General features: G+C 33.6%; 1 protein-coding gene across 1 annotated transcript in view; it reads right to left on the bottom strand.

Annotated features, from left to right (window-relative positions):
• Nucleotides 1-10,432: 10,432 nt before the first annotated feature.
• The window catches only part of LOC143234920 (cytochrome P450 3A5-like), a 28,494-nt gene continuing 18,659 nt past the window's right edge, over nt 10,433-20,267 (bottom strand). Inside the window, exons 12-14 of the mRNA XM_076472619.1 lie at nt 11,808-11,948; nt 10,886-11,048; nt 10,433-10,659 (exon numbers count right to left, since the gene is read on the bottom strand). Coding sequence (XP_076328734.1) covers nt 10,582-10,659; nt 10,886-11,048; nt 11,808-11,948 — 382 coding nt within the window. The 3' untranslated portion in view covers nt 10,433-10,581. The remainder of the gene's footprint in view (nt 10,660-10,885; nt 11,049-11,807; nt 11,949-20,267) is intronic.

Raw genomic sequence — 20,267 nt, 5'->3', positions numbered from 1 at the left:
GATAGCTGTCCTGTACTGCTGTACATTCTCTTGAAAAACCAACTTGGATTTTATAAAAGTAATTCGATCGGTTGAACCATAAGCTCTTTAAACTCAGTCGGAAAGATGTGAAGCGTTATTGTGTATCTTCGTAACTTAATACGTTAAACATCAATACACCACCACACAACAAAAAAGGTTACTCTACCCTTCTTGTTCTACTTTTCCTTGTTTTTTTAGCACAGTAATTTTTTAATACCTCTACATATTGCAATATTCTAGAACGAAGAATCTTTTATTAACCGTGTTTGTCGACTCAGTGCTGTTCAACAGCGTGACAACGAAAGGTAAGTCCTTGTTTTTTATTTTAAAAATATATGATTTATAGCTTCTGATTTCTCAACAATAAACTTTTATTTTACTCGCTTTAAGAAAAATCTGGAAAATTTTAGCTATATTGAATGTAAGATATCTACAGAAATTCATTTTTATCCATGGATGGATTATAAACGAATAAAGCCAGGTTTCTTTCTTTTAACAAACAACTTCCATTTCCTTTTTATCTTTATGTTTCATAACTATCTGGCCTGGCATGGCCAGGTGGTTAACGCACTCCACTCGTAATCTGAGGGTCGTGGGTTCGAATCCCGGTCGCACCAAACATGCTCGTCCTTTTAGCCGTGGAGGCGTTATAATGTGACAGTCAATTCCACTATTCGGTGGTAAAAGAGTACAAGAGTTGGCGTTGGGTGGTGATAACTAATTCTCTTCCATCTAGTCTTACACTGCTAAATTAGGGATGTCTAGCGCAGATAGCCCTTGAGTAGCTTTGCGCGAAATTCAAAACAGACCAAACAAAATACATCATTAACCTTATACAGTGTAAAAAATGCAATCGCCAGTAGGAAGGACATACACAAATAATTCTTAGGGAACGTTTTAACAACCATAAATCGTGTATGAACACCGAACAAAATCTCCCTGTTGCTCAACACTTTAACCAACCCGGTCATTTCATTAACGATGTTACTCTCATGGCATTGAAACAAGTTTCAAAACAATAAATAACTGGTAGAGAAGTAAAAGAAGATTATTAGATTGCTAATTTAAAAACTGTTCAACCTTTCGAAATTATATAGATTCTAAAATCAGTGATCTTCGTTCATTGGTTTCATCTCTATCACAAAAATAATATTTATCATTTACGTATTTTTGTCAAGTAATGTAGAAGCTGAATTTCCTAAAATTTGCTAGTTATTTAAAATTAAGTTTTATACCTGCTTTTAAAAATTGATTATTATAACGATATGTTATTTCAATGAGACCTTGGACGTCATCTTTATTTTATGTAAATATTTTAATATAGTTTTAAGTATATATATATATATACAGCTATTTTTAAAGCAAGATATCTCTAATACCTTTTAACATACATTCTCTCCATCAGTTACATTGTACCGAAAATTAAACACTTAGAAACAACAGTACATGGAGAAATGAACATTTCCTGGAAAACCGAATGATCCTCATGACGTCAATAAACTCCTGTTATATACATATATCACTCATTAAATTATACCATAATGAATCCTTCGTTGGGGCGGAGTTTTTATCCAGCCCTCAACACCCGCAGACTAATCATACTTGTGCCAGCCATGGAATACTAAATTTAATGTCTGTTGTTCCCCCTCTAAAAGCACTGTTAGCCTTTTCTCCGTGTTTCTAAGGGGCATCGACCCAAAAATCCAACCTAAAGAAATAAAACATGCCATCGAGTGCTAAATCCAGACCAAGATATACGCCGTACATCGCATCTCTTCTAAACACACCAATCTGCTTACTTACTTCCTCAAGACAGTGACAATCTCCAAGTACTCGTATAGTGTCGACTGCATCCGACGAAACGGTTGTTATTACCATATATTTCACTTCAGTGCCGAACGCCCTCATCGTCGATCCACCAAGCCCGGGATATTCCAAAATTCCAGGTTTCCACAACAAGAGAAATCGACCGACGACTTCCCACAGTCAACCAACCAACAAACACCCAGTAAAATCACCCAAACTGATTTATACAACAAGTTATCTAAGGATACTCAAACCAAACTTCTAGACATCACTACGGTCGACGCCTCAACCTCCACCTCTTAAGCAACCCAAACCAACATCTATCGGCGAAGGAAGGCCACCCAGACGAGCAACCACCTGGTTGAAGAATCTCCACCACCCACAGACCAGCGGAACAGGCAGACGGACTCACCGCTTCCCATTAACCCATGGCATTGGGGAGCCGAATCATCACCACTACCTCCACCCTACATTATTCATCACCAACAATCCCACGGCCTTATTTATCGCCGATCAGATCCCGAAGACGTAACAGGGGAAAAAACCCACTCATCAAGTCGATATTTTTCCCGTCCACTTAGAACTGTATACAAGCCCTTCCTTTTTCTCCATGCTAACTCAACTGGCACTAGGTCGCTTCACTGGCACCAGCTAGTGAAAGTAGGTTTTCTCGGGGTTCTACCGTTTCCCCCACATCAAAAATTTGGCATCGGATTTATAGATACCAGCCTTTCTGATGGACCTTAAGTCCAATATCGGTAGTTGATTTTGTGATCTGGTGTACGTTATTCACAACCGCGATTAGATGCCTGTCATTGGCTCTTTTTCGCCGTTTTTTAATTCAACACCAATTTAAGAGTGGGGTGAAGCAAAAGCTAATTTTTATCACCCCCGGTTATGTCTGTTTCCAAGCAAAGGGGGCAAAGATATTCAGACCGAAATACTTGTTAGTTTCAAGGTATACCATCACTTCCAATTTGCCCCTGAAGAAGAAACGGTCCACATTTCGAAAGCGCTCGGGTTATATGGCCTTTATTCATTTTTTAAACTTAACATAAACTTAAACCTCTCAGCACGTAGCCCAAAGTGATTGTTATAAAACCAATAAAGAAGTATACTTCCAAATCAAGCTAGTTAACCTTATGAAGCATATATCGGTTAAACCTACCTACAACTACTATGATGAACACAAAAGAACTACAGTGTTTTTTATACTAAAAGCATTGCAATAGTTCTGTACTTAATAATATTTCTTTTTTTCCTGCCATTTCGATCATCACTTGTTTCTATTTGCACTAGAAAAACTGAATCGATTTGTAGCATTTAGGAAGCAAACTGTTGTTTTTCGTGTGCTAAACAAATTATTTAAGTTATCCATAGTTCGTTAGCCTTACATTTGGTAAATACAGAACTATCATTTTACCTATAAAAGAACTATCTTAACTTTATGTTTTCATGATCACATTTTTCAATTGTCACTACTAATTATTAAAGAGAAGAAAACGATAAGAGTATGGAGAAAAAGAATTTGATCTAGATGTTAAGAATTGATGAATGTTACGTATTATATTTTATCTCGGACGAATCTCGGATTTATTATGTTACGTATGTTAATGTTTTACGATTTTAAATTGCCGGAAACTTTAAGTTAATTAAATGTCGATATGTATCAAATGTATAATATTTGGAATCAAGACCGATACACACAACTTTCTTTTTTAACACATATATATTTTGATATCCAATACCATTTATAATAACTATTATAAATGATGATTTATTCTCATCGGCAACATATTCATAATTCATAATGCTAAAAGATTCAAAAGGCAATATTTTCACCTGGTAAACCCTATTAACTATCCAAAAGAATTTTAACATTATATGTAAAAACGGCTCGTTTGGGTTGAGAAAATATTTTACATAGAAGAGCGAACAACGTTTCGACCTTCTTCGGTCATCGTCAGGTTTACAAAGAAAGAAAGAGGTAACTGACCGGAAGCTGTCCACATGTTTGAAAGGGGTTGTGTAAATAAGTGTCGGAATGTAGAGTGTGTGCTTAGATGTTTGATTATATAATTTTCGCTACTCTACGTAAAATATTTTCTCAACCCAAACGAGCCGTTTTTACATATATATTTCTCTACAAGTGGGTTTTCTCGACATCACTGAATTTTAACTTTGTTAACTGACTACACAAAGAATATTTTATCAGCTATCAAAATATTTTTCAACCACTTACATAAAACTAATATGTATATAATTATGGGATAATTTTTATCATCTCTTTTCAAAAGATGAATAACATTAGCCAACTTCCAATCTTATGGCAACTGCCTCTATTGAAGAACTTTGAAAAAATTATAATAAACAAACTATATATTAAGACCTTCTTTCAAAATATTATTTACTCCAGGTGCTTTATCATTTTTTTAAACTTTCCAACTATTTCTTAACGAGTTCAGAAGTAATGTGATAATCATGTTAAATTTTATTGCCATATAGCAATTGTTCAGGTTAAGGAATATTGTTCAAAATTTTATTAGTAAAATGTGAAGAGAAATTATATTTTAATAACACAACCAGCCCATAATCATCAAATATTAGCCTTCCGGTGTTCAAAGGTCCTGCTCCCATCGTAACATTTTGCTTACCTTTAATGTATTTGAAGAAATTTTTTTTTCATTGAATCTTTTTATCATGTGTTGTTTATTTCATAATTTCTTATTTCACCAACGTTCTGGATCTATAATTATCCAAATCTCCCATGATTGCAATCAGTTTAAACTTTTTATAGTTATAATGTTTTTCTTTAATTTCATCAAAATACTCTTCGTGAGCCAACTTGGTTTTTTTCTTTGCAACAATCCCCCTTTTTTCCGTCTGAGCAACATACCTGTGTTGAACATTTAATAATTTATTTAAACATTTTTTTTCCACATTTTGGTCAGTGCCTCAATATAGTACAGTTGCCGAACTTACTGCAAATAGTTCTTATATCATTTTTTGAAAATTTTTTTTTTGACATTTATACAGAAAATGTCATTATTCCCTATCTCCATATGCAGCAAAGCATCAGATCTAATTTTATAATAATCATTATACTTTTTAACCATTTCTTTGTCAGAAGTTAACATCAAATTTAAAATAGCATTGTTTCTAATGGTTCCTTAACACAAAGTGTTGAAAAAAAACCATCCAGAACAAATTTTAAAAAATCTAACTCTCTCATGTTTCGACCCCAAAATCTCCCACTCTGTATGCCTAAAGTTAAAATATCCCATAATTATAATATCATTGACCGTCGAATTATTTATCTTATTAAAGAGTTTTTCAATACTTTTATCAGTTTCAGTTGGTTGTCTGTAAGAAATTCTAAACAAAACCATTTTCCTTTGAAATAAAACGAGATTGACTCAACCTCACTGTTGTTAGCTTTGATAATTTAATTTGAACAAGCTGTAACTGACATTTTACGTATAAAAAACACTTCTTCCTCGTCTACCATACAACCTATAATTATGTATTTTAACAAATTACTTTCATTATAAATGTCTACATGTCAGTTATTATTATTATATCAAAATCATCTGTTCCTACCTGTTCTTCATTTATCCGTTTTATTTTTTTATGCTTTTAGGATTACTTTTATGACAACTTACCCTACCATTAAAATTGCCTTTATATCTATACACTAAATACACTTTATACACTAAATCCCTAGGGCTCTCTGCATCTTATATCTTCTTCATTATTCTGGCACTCTCCACTGTCTAACCCTAGTTTAAAATTATCTTGCCAGTTGAATTAACAACCATAGCAAATAAGCCTTTTCATACGCTATTCAAATAGAAACAATTCATTTCAAAATGTTCCCTTTTCACAATAAACTTACCCCATAAATTTAATCAGTTAATCTTCTCTTCCTTACGCATTAACGTGAGCCTACCAGTCAGCCCTTGTGATCTATTTATAATTTCATCTCCTCAGTTAATTTCTCGTGGCCCTTTGGGCTGGCCGTAATAACTTTATTAATGGTTGTACTTGCTTAACAGTTAGCTCTTCTAACCGACCCTTTTCCTTGAACTTTAGCTTTATGTACACTACACTATGGCGAGAGAGAGAGAAAACATAATTTCATGTTGGGTTTTAAAAATGTATACCGTTTTACTTAGCATTTTCCAAAAGCACATTGCAAGAATATTGTACTTTGATTAAGTTTAAATAATAATTAATAAGTGTAGTTGTCAGAAGCACATTAAATTCACAGATAATACATCAGATTCCTTAGATATCTTAAGTTAGTTTGCCAAGTGTTTTATATGATAAGAGAAATAAAAAACACAAATTCATTTTCAATTTTAAATAATACAGTTATCAGATGTGTAAGTGGAAGGAAGTACCTGCGAAAAGATAATAAAAGTAGAGGCAATAGCCCAACTGTATTGGTCTCGACCCCTATTTTGTACTACTAGAATTAGGTGTTGTCTACGTACCAATTAGACATTGGGATACGAATGATGCTAAGTAGGAGTGTTTGGCGTCTCTGTATCCTGCTATCTAGCAAGGACAACAGAAAACACCATGGGCAAAGGTCATATAAAAGCCCAGTGTATCAGGAAGTTTTTAGGTAAAAGCGTTTGACATTGTCTGGCACTTCGGATTAAAATACAAATTTATGAAGTTCAAAGTATCTCCAATGTTTATCAGATGGATTTCCAACTTTATAGAAAATCGAGAGCTAAAGTCAGAATCAACTCTAACTTATCCAAACCATTCACCTTTAATGCAGGTGTACCACAGGGCTCAGTTCTTAGTCCACTATTGTATACACTCTTTGTCAATGACCTACCACAGCCGTCTACACCATTCACTCATCCATCACAATACGCCGTCGACATCACATTATGAAGCACTTCATGGGACTCTCCACTAATAGCCAAAAAAATACAAGAAACGCTAGACAACATTACTCAACAATGCAATAAATGGAAAACCACTCTTAACCCCTCCAAAACACAAGCTATAATCCTACACCGCAGATTAAACAAGAGATTAAAACGCGTAAAACTAGCTAAACTTAACCTTTATAACACTCCCATCTCTTTCTCCAAAACCGCTAAATTCCTTGGAATAATAACAATAAACAAAAACTTACATGGAATTCTCACTTCAAAATCATCAGAAAGAAAGTCTAAACCAGAATTTCGTACCTCTGCAAGATTAGTCACCATACCCATGAATGCAGACCCCAAACCACATTATACATTTATTAAACATTTATAAGACCTTTAATATAATACGGAGTTATGGTGACATGCAACACTAACAGAAACCAATCCTTATTACTACAAATGCTACAAAATCGAGTGATACGCATCGTACATCGCCTACCGTGTTACACGCCAGTAAGTTATGTCAAAAGAAATACGAAAATACAACTAATTTCAGATTGCCTAATTAAGCTAGCTAAAAAATAAGCTAGCTCATAGTCATAACCAAGTATTATTACACTCTTAATCTATGTCATTATGCATAAAAAAGATAAAGTTACCAAGGTATAATTGAACAAATGGATGCAACAAAATACGATATTACTAGATTTCAAGACAAGAACACTGTAGTCTGAAAACTATTAGAAAACAAATAACATATTACGGCTTAGTAAACATCTTAAAATATGAATATCAGCACTTCAAATGTAAAGCAATTAAAACATTGCTAGTAGCATATTAGGCCTGGCATGGCCAAGCGCGTAAGGCGTGCGACTCGTAATTCGCGGATTCGCGCCCGCGTCGCGCCAAACATGCTCGCCCTCCCAGCCGTGGGGGCGTTATAATGTGACGGTCAATCCCACTATTCGTTGGTAAAAGAGTAGCCCAAGAGTTGGCGGTGGGTGGTGATGACTAGCTGCCTTCCCTCTCGTCTTTCACTGCTAAATTAGGGACGGCTCGGGGCAGTGGGCTAACAACCTACTCACTTAAATACCTGTTGAAGAATCCGCAAGCGATTGCGGCCCTATGTTCCTAGATGGAATCTAATGGTGATAACTAACTAACTAACTAGTAGCATATTATCAAGTAAAATAACAAAACCAAATAACTACAGTATAGCTTTCAAATAAATAGTTCAAATAAGCTTTTGGCCAGATGTAGAAGTTAAAATTACACAGTAGAGTGTGAATGTTTAAATTAAACTAAAATACCTAAAAAATGAGAAGAAGCTTAGTAGCACTTTATTAATTGTTTTATATTAACCTCAGAAGCATCTCCGCCAGATGTATCGTAGCTTCATTTACAGCTTTGCCGTAAATTTTTTATTTTATTCTCAGCAGAGTTCTAGCTACATATTAAAGGTGAACTTGTAGATAGACTCTTTTAAATATGATAGCCTTAAGTCAAGCCACCCACTCAACTTAAAGATGGGTATGATACACAGCCTATATTCTCTGGAAAAAATAAAATATTTGTAATTAAGAAGAGGCTAATAAGAATGAATTAAAACACAACTTGAACAAGCTTTAAGTCACACAATACCAATTTAGTATAATATAATATTTAGGGTTAACAAGAGGCATGAGTGGATCCATCACAAGATGGGATCATCAGCCTTCTTCGGAAGAGTGAAGGAAGGGTCACATCTTGGGATTGTAATAAGCCATGGTGAAACTGGCTGAATGAGACAGCAAAGTCGTCCAATACCAGACATGTGCAGGTGCGTGTCTATGTATGTATGAGTGCCATAGTTCCAAAAGGAAAGAATCTTGATTGTTTGTTTGTTTGTTCTGAATTTCGCACAAAGCTACACGAGGGCTATCTGCCTAGCCGTTCCTAATTTAGTAGCGTACGTCTAGAGGAAAGGTAGCTAATCATTACCATCCACCGTCAATTGTTGGGCTACTTTTATCAACGAATAGTGGATTGACCGTCACTTCGTGACGCTCCCATGGCTGAAAGGGCAAGAATATTTGGGGTGACGGGGATTCGAATCCGCAACTTTCAGATTATTAGTCAAGCGTCCTAGCCACCTGGCCATCCCGGGCCAGTTATTTAATAACAACAGTTGCAAGCCACAAAGTTATGAAAAATTCAGTTTGATGATTAATTCAATATATTACTAAAAGTGAAGGAAACTTGATTAACATATACAACGTTTCTACATTTCTATATTCACGACAATAAGTGATAACATTTGCGTTTTATTCAATAATTAATATTTCCGAAGTGTAGAACTGATACGATTATAAATTTATTTTCGACAGCTTTCAGAACGGGTAGAAGTTTTCTATTTACGCTGTTGAAATATGCTAGTGCATCTAAAAGGTTCTGTTTATTTATTTTAGCCGCCTCCTCAGCTGCACAGTAGTATATCCGCGGATTTACAACGCTAAAAACCGGGTTTCGATACCCGTAGTGAGCACAGTTAGCCATTTGCGTAGCTTTGTGCATAATAACAAACAACAGTTATTTTGGTCTTTAGTATTTTCTTGAGCAGTTTAAAAGCACATTGAAGTAAAGGTTAATTCCATGTTAATATATGAGCATACTTTACATCAAGAAGAGTCTCAAATATAATTTCCGAGCACTTTAAAAACGTTTCAAGTTCTGGAGACTAAGCTGTCCCTAGGCTCCTAATAAATGTTCACTATTATGGGTGCAGGTGAATTACTGGTGCACTTTCAGATTAAGGTGTAACATTACGATCCTGCTCTCACCCTTATATCTAAAAAAAAATCAAACTATTGACCAGTTTGTCTGTCCATTTTTACTAGATTTCTAGCCACTTTAGAGTTTGGAGTAACGAGCTGGTTGAAAGGGAAACTATATAGGTTTCTCCTGTCACCATACGTTCATCTGAGGCAGGAAATCTGGGCAGAGATTTGTGTCAAGTGACAGGAAATCTGGCATTATAATAACCATTAATGTTTGGTCATCTATTTCAGAAAAAAATTTTAAAATAGTGTAAACAAGGTACTGGTCATCTAGTTTGCATAAAGGTTGTAGAAAAATATGGTTTTAGCAAACTTCCATACTGATCATAGCTGTGTTGTTATTTTGGAAAAGAACGACTGTCAATGTGTGAAATGTGAAAATCACTTATTGTGTTATATTTTCACGAATTCGCTATTGCACATAGTTGTTTTAAACTATGGTGTCCCTTTGACATTGAACAATATCATTGAAAATTACTGCCCAGATTGATCTTATATTTAACTACTTAATGGCCATAGGCCTTTTTATTTATTATTTTGCTCTTTTTGATACACTTAAATTTTACCTTTAAATGATTTTATTTCTTTGTTGTTTGAAGGATAATATTTTTTGTTACAAATAGCTAGTGTAACTTACCGCCAACATACTTCGAAAACAATTACTTCTAAATAATTTGTTGGTGTTTTTTAAGAAAAGAAAAAGATAACCGTTGTTGTTCACGTGAAAACAAGACAAACTAAACAACAAAGGTCAAGTTACATTTCGTTTTTCTATAGTAATTTTGAATCCTAAAACTTTAAACATTTTATAAACCTGCTAAAACACGTATAGTGAACACATTTTTCAGCAAGAGTAACAAACAATGCAATTTAGAATAATTTTTAATACCAATCTTATTGTAATTATCATAAAGCTTTATTAGAGAAACAAAATAGCACTATATATCTCAAAATGGCTTGGGTGGGTATTAACACTTATCAGTAAATGTCTTCTGAGATATATTTTTACTTCAAGTGGGTTTCTTGTCATCAAAAAAATAGCACTATATGCTCTCAGCAACAACAATAATGCCGGATCCTGGAACAACCTGAAATAGTTTCTCTTTCATCATTATCTGTCCCTGTTCGTAAGTAAAAAAAGAAAAAAAAAACCATTAACTGTGGAAGAAGTTAAGCATGTTTTCTTTTAGTTTTTTTTATGAAACTGGCTTAATTTATAATTACAGGAAAATAAAATATAATGTTAGAATGTAAATGTGCAAATGATGAATTTGATGTACTAAAAATTGTAATAATTTCATGAAATGATAACAATTTCTTTTTAATACGTTTAAATAATTCACTTACGTTTCCAGTTTTCTCGTCTGGTTTTAAAATAAAATGCCGAAGTATCTGAGCCACAACAATCTTGATTTCTAATAGTGCAAACCGTTTTCCTATACAGTTTCGTGGGCCCGCTCCAAAAGGTTGATAGACCAAAGACGATGGTTGGCTTTGGTTAGGAGAAAACCTGACAGAGCAGCAACAAAAACGAAATAAACAGTTATTACTAAATGAATAATAAGTATATATATGTATAAATAAACCTGTTGGACATTAAATAAACATCATAAGCACGATATCGATAACATCTGAACTGTCTGAAAAAATTCATACTAACTGTTACTACTGTTTGGTTATGATAATTACTTTCATTAGCTGAAGACATTATGTTACTGATTATAAAGTAAACCTGATGACACTAAAACACATGAATGGTTTTCTAGTATGTAGTAGAGAATATACAGACAAACTCACGTATTATTTATACCAGTTTGTTCATCTTAAATCATATATCGTAGAATGAAAATATTTGCTGAAGTTAAGTACATTTATCACATTTCTGAACAATATTGTTTATCAGTGTTCACTATACTGATTGTAGTATATTTGGTAACGAAAATATGGATTGCAGTTTGTTTGTAGGTAACCATAAAACTATACAATGTGTCCATCACGGATATCGAAACCCAGTTTCTGGTATTATACCTCCGTAAACTTATTACTGTGCCACTGGAATTATAGTTTACTAACGTTTAGTAAGTTCAACATGTTTTAAAATATAACTTCATATTAATGTTTTTATTAAAGTTTAATTATTTTCTCTCTCTTTGACAAGTAAATACTTTCTATAAATTTTAAGAAGCATGTTTTTCTTTTTCTTAAGTCTTACTATGGCAATTCATACATTTTAATTAATATATTAGAATTTTTAAGCCTATATACTAACCTTTCCGGGTCAAATTTTTCAGGTTCAGTCCAGTAAACAGGGTTATAATGAAGAGCCCATACAGGTACTTGTACAGTGGTTCCCTTAGGAATATACAATGTGCCATATCTGTAGTCTGTGACACATTCTCTATTAACAAACCTGCATAGATTATGATTAAATTAACACATTTTGTCTGCTATGAAACCATGTAAACAATATACGTTCTAGTAAAAGTGAATTACCGTACTGAATTACTTATTACGACTACAAGTAATAATAACTAATACTACAGTATATTGGCGCAATCCCACAGATGTTACTTGTTATAAGGTAAAACAAAGACATGCAGCACTATTCAAAAGAACATTTTGTCATTCTTTCTATTTTAAGGGGCTAATTCTTTCACGTCATTATAGAATGTAAATTTCAACACTGTGGTAATCGTTCACTGATTCTGTTCATAATTGAATGAGTCAGTGTAAAAATATTTGTCATTCTTTAGAATTCCCATATATTTGTACTAAGAGCATGTCATAAGCGCTCTACTTAAATGAACATACTGATCAAATTTAGGGTCTGAAACAGATGTCATGGTACCCTGTGCAGTGTCTTAAGTATATAGAAAAAAACTAGCAAGGAACTAGCACATAGTACCTGTACATGCTAGAAAAATCAATTCAATAGCACTCCACACATTAAAAGCAGTGTTTAACCTAAGTTTGTTTTTTTTTCATATCGCAGCTCAAAATGTATAAAATTGTCACTAGAGCAGAGAAGTCGCATAAAAGTTTTACGTGATGCTGGTTGGACTCTCGGACAAATTGTTGAAATGCTCCCCAAATACTGTCAAGTACATCCTTAGATAGTAAGACCGAGACAGGTAAATTTGAAAATAAAGAGGGAAGAGGAAGAACACTTAAATTTATTTATACTAATGCTAAGTATCTTCGTAAAGCAGCCTTCAGGACAGAAGAAAGACAGACACTGATCTGAAGCATGAGATAAATAAACATGTACCAAATAACAGAAAAGTATCCAGATCTACAGTATCAAGACTCAACGAGATGGAGTATTTGGTCGTGTAAGAGTTAAAAAACCATAAAACTTCTGTCCAGATCTACATTATCAAGACTCAACGAGATGGAGTATTTGGTCGTGTAAGAGTTAAAAAACCATAAAACTTCTGCCCAGATCTACAGTATCAAGACTCAACGAGATGGAGTATTTGGTTGCGTAAGAGTTAAAAAACCATAAACTTCTGTCCAGATCTACAGTATCAAGACTCAACGAGATGGAGTATTTAGTTGCGTAAGAGTTAAAACCCATAAACTTCTGTCCAGATCTACAGTATCAAGACTCAACGAGATGGAGTATTTGGTCGTGTAAGAGTTAAAAAACCATAAAACTTCTGTCCAGATCTACAGTATCAAGACTCAACGAGATGGAGTATTTGGTCGTGTAAGAGTTAAAAAACCATAAAACTTCTGCCCAGATCTACAGTATCAAGACTCAACGAGATGGAGTATTTGGTCGGGTAAGAGTTAAAAAACCATAAAACTTCTGCCCAGATTTACAGTATCAAGACTCAACGAGATGGAGTATTTGGTTGCGTAAGAGTTAAAAAACCATAAAACTTCTGTCCAGATCTACAGTATCAAGACTCAACGAGATGGAGTATTTGGTCGTGTAAGAGTTAAAAAATCTTTACTTTGATCTCCAAACACTGTCAAGAAATTGAAATTTGGTTGCAAGAACAAACACTGGACTGTTGATAGCTAGAAAAGAGTGTTATGGACGAATGAGTCCGAGTTTGAAATATTTTGTTCAAAGTGTAGATTGTACGTGCGATGGAAGAAAGGTGAAATATACTTACCTCAATGCATAGTACCTACCATGTAGCATAGGGGTGGCAGTGTGATGAATTGGGCGTGTTTTGTTTTTTTCTGCTAAGGCGACAGAAGATATTTGCAGAATGGATGGAATAATGGACCAGTGCAAGTATCATCACATACTGATCCATCAATGTATAACCAGTAGTTTGTATATTATTGGTAAAGGATTCTGTTACGAAAAAGTTAATGACCCTAAACACTCATCCAACTTATGCAGAAATTATTTCGCTAAGAAAGAAGTTATTGGAGTCATACAAATGATTCAATGGGCCTCACAGAGCCCCAATCTCAACCCATTTAAGCAGACCTGGGATTCCTTAAATCAAAATCCTGACAAATAAAAAATTACTTTATTAGTTTACTAATTTTTGATTTTGTCCTAACACTTTTGCACAGTTATATACATAGCTTGCAAAATAGTAATTTATCTCGTGTATTTGCAGCCTATTAAAGCATTGGCAATGATATTACGAATAATTAATATAAAACCTATCAGATATTTTACTCCTCAAACTGTGTTTATGCAACTGTTATGTAATAGACAAAGGATGCTGACAACCGAGACTGTTATACAATATGCAAATTATCCCAACACCGGAAGACTGCGTAATAGTCAGAAAAACCAGAAAACACAGTGCTAGAGCAGTATGATAGGCGGAAGTTGTCATACCACCATGACACTTTACGACGTGACGTGTCATGATTGATAATGGAAGCTATATAGAGAGTGCGTTGCTAGAGGCCCGTTGATGGAGTTACTAGGTGATAGGCAGAAGTTGTCTGCTATCAGCAAGTACATCGTAGTTTGAATGTCATATAACAGAGGGTATGTTGCTAGAGTCGCAAAATAGCATAAGAGGATGCGTTGGTGTGATAAACGCACAGACAGATCAACACTATGTTAACTTTAAAGTAACAATAAAAGTCTTAAAATTAACAATTTAATATAATTTACACAATTAGCTTTTCTAATTTTTCAACTTTAAAGTTTTCTCTAACACACATTTTACAAAGGTAAATGGTATTTTATAAGCTGATAGTGTCATTAAAGTTCTATGGACGAATGATATTACTAAGAGCAATTTTAACATCGCTCGTAGGATCATCGATTGATCAATGGTATTTTATTTGCTTAGAGTAGGTTTTACAATTATCCATCTCTTTTTGCATAAAACACTTCACTAATTAGTTAGCTCTAATGTTTTTCCTTCTATATCTAATTACATGACATACGTTTTGCGATTTCTTAATAGGGCGAATATTTTTGTGATAACGCCTCTAAATATCGTGAAATAGCTTAGCACACAATCTTACTGTTATATTGTAATTTATAGTTTTCATTTACATATGTTTTACAAAGTAGATGGTGTTACTAGGTGGACTGTACTACTAAGATTCTATAGGCAGAAGTTGTTACTATGTAAACAGTCTATAGATAGATAATATTACTATGTGAACAGCCTTAATATGATTCTATAGATGGATGATCATATTAGGTGTGTTATGTGTTTTACAAAGGTAAGTGGTGCTACTATACTTCTGTTGGATTGCATACAGATTTCGACTTGTCTCATCTTATGTTTATATTTCTGATTTTTATATTTAAAAAGGCAAATGGTATTACTACATGGCTGCAGGAATACATACATGTTTTAACTTGATTCAGTTTATTTCCTATATATATTACAAAACATTACAGTTCTGCATCTTTCAAAACTTCACTTTATATACACAATAAGATTTAAACTTGTTAGTTGACCAAATCTTAAAGTATATTTTTTTTACAAGTGAACAGAATTTATAACTGAAAAAAGAGAGTTGAGAATTATAAGTTAAATTATTTCAAAACAGATATTTTCGTCGCAAATATTTTGAAACAATGGTTCAGTAACATACATTATAATTCACTTACACTTCATAGAAACATTATCAAATATATTAATCGTTAGTTAGAAATTAGTGTTCTGTGATAAGTGAATCCCAACCATTAGTATAGATGTACAGAGCAAAACTAAACAAGATTTTCTCCTTTAAGGATGAAATCATGTAATTTGTGTTGTGTGTGTTAATAATATTCACTCTGTTTTGTTTACATATCTATCTTATTTTCATGGTATTGATAACAAACATGATAAGATTCTCTTTCTTTTATCAAATTAAGAATGGCAGAATTACATGCATAGATTTTTCAATTTGATATCTGCTTAATTACTGTGGTTCAATCAATTATTATTAATATATATGGTGAACAAATGTACCTTTTTACACAAATACTGAAGAAAGAAAAGTGTGAAACCTGTTATGTTATTCAAACTCATCATTCTTATAAGATTTTACATCATGATGAATATGGTTATATTTGAGATCTACATTAAGAAGAGTGGATAAATTTATTGTTGAATCTAAGAGTAAAAATGTTAAATTTATCAATTTTTTATTAATGAACCTTTCTTGGATACTGTAGAAAAAAAAACTTTATTCAAGATTTATCAGAAATAATGTGCGTGTATCTTTCCTTTGAAGATTTTAAGAACAAACACAAACCTGTAGAATAACTGTGATAATAAAAAAAATTTTCTCGACAAAAGATTTCAAAACTATACTGTTTCTTACCGTAAAAGATAAAGTATACAAGCAAAGACATATCTCATATCCTTTCTTTCACATTTTATAAATCCATCGTGTTTGCAGTACAATATCTATCTTTAGAGAATATATTTTATAACCACAGTAAGTTTTAAATCTAACAATGAAAGATGAATTTTGTATGTCATTGAACTTAAGAGCCAGTAAAAACAACACTTAAGGTAATAAACTTAAAAAGAACTCTCGTCATTTCGTGAAACATTAGAAAATTATGTTCTACTTCTAACCTATAACTTTCTATTTTCAATATAAAACTCGAATATTTGTCGTTTAAAACTACTATTGTCTACAAATACAATTTCTCAAGATCTATACATAGTCTGCTTTTATTTTAGGTGTAGCTATTTAGAGGGTTCCAGAGAAAAGGAACAAAACAGCATCTGGAATATACACACTTTACGGCACAAGCAGCTGCTGACGACGCCTATTGCACATTGCCAGAGCTCATTGGGTCTGTTGGGAAAATTTATGGAAGTCTAGGTGAAACACTGTATCAGTCATTACCGTTACATTTTTAGATAAGTTATTTAACTTTAGGGCTTGCATTTTCAGTGGAACCACGATCACTGAAAATGGACAAAAGGTCTTTTTAGTAGCGGTGTGTTTTGTAAGGTGTGCAAAGTTCAGATGCTTTCTACAGAAAGGCCAGAATAATAGCTCTACAACACTACTAGTTAAATACAGATCCTTTAAACCTAGTGATCGATTCCTACATGATATTTAAATAAACATCCTTTCAGGACGAATAGATAATATATATTAGATATACATATACTTATAAAACATGTAAAATATTATTAAATATAGAAATAAAAGCTATAATCAATGCATTAAATGTATACTAAATCATAAAAAACACAATCAGCTGCCTCGTTCAATATTATTGAAATAATACATTAGTTGTGTTAAAGACGTTTTAGGAATACTGTAGACATGTTAGTAACACATCCTTCCATAGAAACAAATTTAATATATAAACATAAGTTGTAAAAGTTGAAACTTTTATGCAGTTCTACATAAGTGTGGTAACACAATACGCCTTTTTAAAACATATGTAATACAATAAAATATATAAATAAAAAACTATATACATAAGATAAGCTGAAATCTGTATGCAATTTTAACCGAGGTATAGTAATATAGTCCACCTTTGTAAAACACATAATAAGATCATCAGCCTATAGAATCTTACTAAAGCTGTCCGCCTAGTAACATAATCCACTAGTGTAAAAGATATGTAAGTGAAAACTAAAATTTAACATGCGTTAAATGAAATAATTTGCCAAGAACAATAAAAATAATAGTTATATTCGTAGTGGAAGAGTACATTTAAACCATAATGCTAATAAAACTAATAAAACAGTAAAACTGTATGTTGAACTATATACAGAGATGTTATCACAAGATATCCTTCCTCTTCAGAAATTATAAAAAGTATGTCATACAAATAGATATAAAAAAAAACATTAGAGATAATTAATTAGTGAAGTGTTTTACCATAAAACGAAAGATAATAGTAAAATAACCGTGGTACAGCAAAATGATTGGGGACTTAAAAGGATGGAAACCGGATTTCGATAGTTATGGTGGGCAGAACACAGATAGCCCATTGTATAGCTTTGTGCTTAATTACAAGCAACTACAATTGTAAAAAATATGCTAAGCAAATAAAATAAAATACTATGATCAATCCACGATCCTACGAACTATGCTAACATTGTCCTCAGTACAGTCATCCGTTTATAGAGCTTTAGTAACACTATCAGCTTATAAAAACACCATCCGCCTTTGTAAAATGTGTGTTGGAGAAAATTAAAATCGATTTTTACTTAGAAATTGTAATATTGATATTATGCAAGTTAGATTAAATTGTTAATTTTAACACTTTGATTGTTACTATAAAGTTAACGTCATGTTGATCTATCTGCACCTTCATTATACCAACGTGCTCTTTTGTGTCATTTGGTGACCCTAGTAACACATTCTCTGTCGTGTAACAAACAATTTCCATTGTCCTGGTGGCATGACAGCGTCCGCCTATCTTTGTGGCCTAGAAACCTGCTTCTAGAAACGAACTATCTGGCTAACTTCCCTTATCAAGTGTCATGACAAGTTTGTGACGACTTCCGTCTGTCACGTCAGACTAGTAAATTGGCCTTAGCAACACATTCTTTGGATGTCATCACCCTATGGTTTTGTTATACAACACTTACGTAAATCTCAGGTGTCGGGATAATTTGCATATTAGGTAATAGTTATGTAATTTTTAGGTGTTGGCACCATTTGTCTATTACGTAACAGTTGCATAACACCAGGTGGCGGAAACTTTTGGTCTCTACTAACTTGGCGACTCCCCCCCATCCAGTGAGATGAAATACTTTGGACACAGAATAGTCTAGATAACTAATATCTCTCTTGAAAGAACTGATAAGCATCTAGTTTATCTAACTACAATCAGAGACTTGTGTATGAAAACACATTATGCTAATATAATAGCAAATTTACACACACAAAAATTAAGAAACATAATGAGGTGTTTCTATTTTGGGGGAAATTTTACATGTTTCGAAACATTAAGGAACATACTATGTTTCGGCCAATGTTTTGTCGAAACATGTAAAATTTTCCCTCAAAATATTATTTGTCGATATGTTATTACGATAAGAGACATTAGAACGCAATGTTATAAATGAGTGATTACGGTATTCAAATTTACATTTCGATATATTCCTGAATGCTCTCCCTAAATGTTTCAGTTGCTCTGGCTCCCATGAAGAAGGAAAATGCCTAAACAAGCGTAACCAGCTTACCTGCGCCAAATGTTAGGACCCCCACGCTACCAGCTATAGAGCTAGTTTACGCCAAGAAGGGACAGAGTTCTTTTTAGAACAAAACGAAACACAATCTCCACCCACAAAACATGGAATTTCCCCAAAATTTTCTCCAAAAATGCATGTCGAGGAACCCACAATTATTGGCGATCTAGGCGTCCTACATAAAGACTTAAAGGGTAACAGAAACACACTAAGAGGAATAACAGTTCGCAACTTACTAGCATGAAATAACATGTACATCATAAATAATAATACACCAACACATTATCACTCGCCAACAACCACATACGAAGTTTGGTTTGTTTTAAATTTCGCGCAAAACTACACGAGAGCTTATCTGCTCTAGCCGTCCCTAATTTAACACTGTAAGACTAGAGGGAAAGTTGCTAGTCATCACCGCCCACCGCCAATTCTTTGGCTACTCTTTTACCAACGATTAGTGGGATTGACCGTCACATTATAACGCCATCACGGCTGAAAGGGCGAGCATGTTTGGTGCGACGGGGATTCAAACCCGCTACCCTCAGATTACGAATTGAACGCCTTAACCCACGTGGCCATGCCGAGCGGAAGTACGAAGTTACGAAGTGCTTGATCTGATAATAGTCGCTTCGATAAACACCTAATTTTAGAGCCCATCAAGAACTCTCAAACGATCACTTCCCCCCTATTATGCACAATTCATACACTCAGACCTCCGACACCGTGGGAATTCCAACCAGTTTGCAATTACACCAAGACTGACTGACTTGCAGAAATTTAATGAAACACCCAAAAATCATTAACCGCCCATAATCACACATATAAATAAAAATCGACTTAGACTCTTACGTAGAAAACATAACCCATGCAATAAATAAGACCCCAGCCGAAACCATCCCGTCAATCAGTTATATAATCACTGAACGTTAACTTCTCGAGACACTCGTTTTAATTACAGAACGCAGGCGCCTCAGAAGATAACATAACACTTCGCGAGATTCCGCCCTCAGATAAACAGATTAAACACAAATAAAACAAAATACTAAAATAGTAAAAGAAACAAACTGGCTGGATTTTTGCAATAATTTAGAAAATTCTAAAAATAACATTAAAGACTTCTGTAA

This window comes from Tachypleus tridentatus, chromosome 12, assembly GCF_004210375.1.
Source record: "Tachypleus tridentatus isolate NWPU-2018 chromosome 12, ASM421037v1, whole genome shotgun sequence".
Classification (NCBI taxonomy): Eukaryota; Metazoa; Arthropoda; class Merostomata; order Xiphosura; family Limulidae; genus Tachypleus; species Tachypleus tridentatus.
Note: the sequence above shows the minus strand (reverse complement) of the source record. Positions and strands in the feature narration are given on the sequence as shown.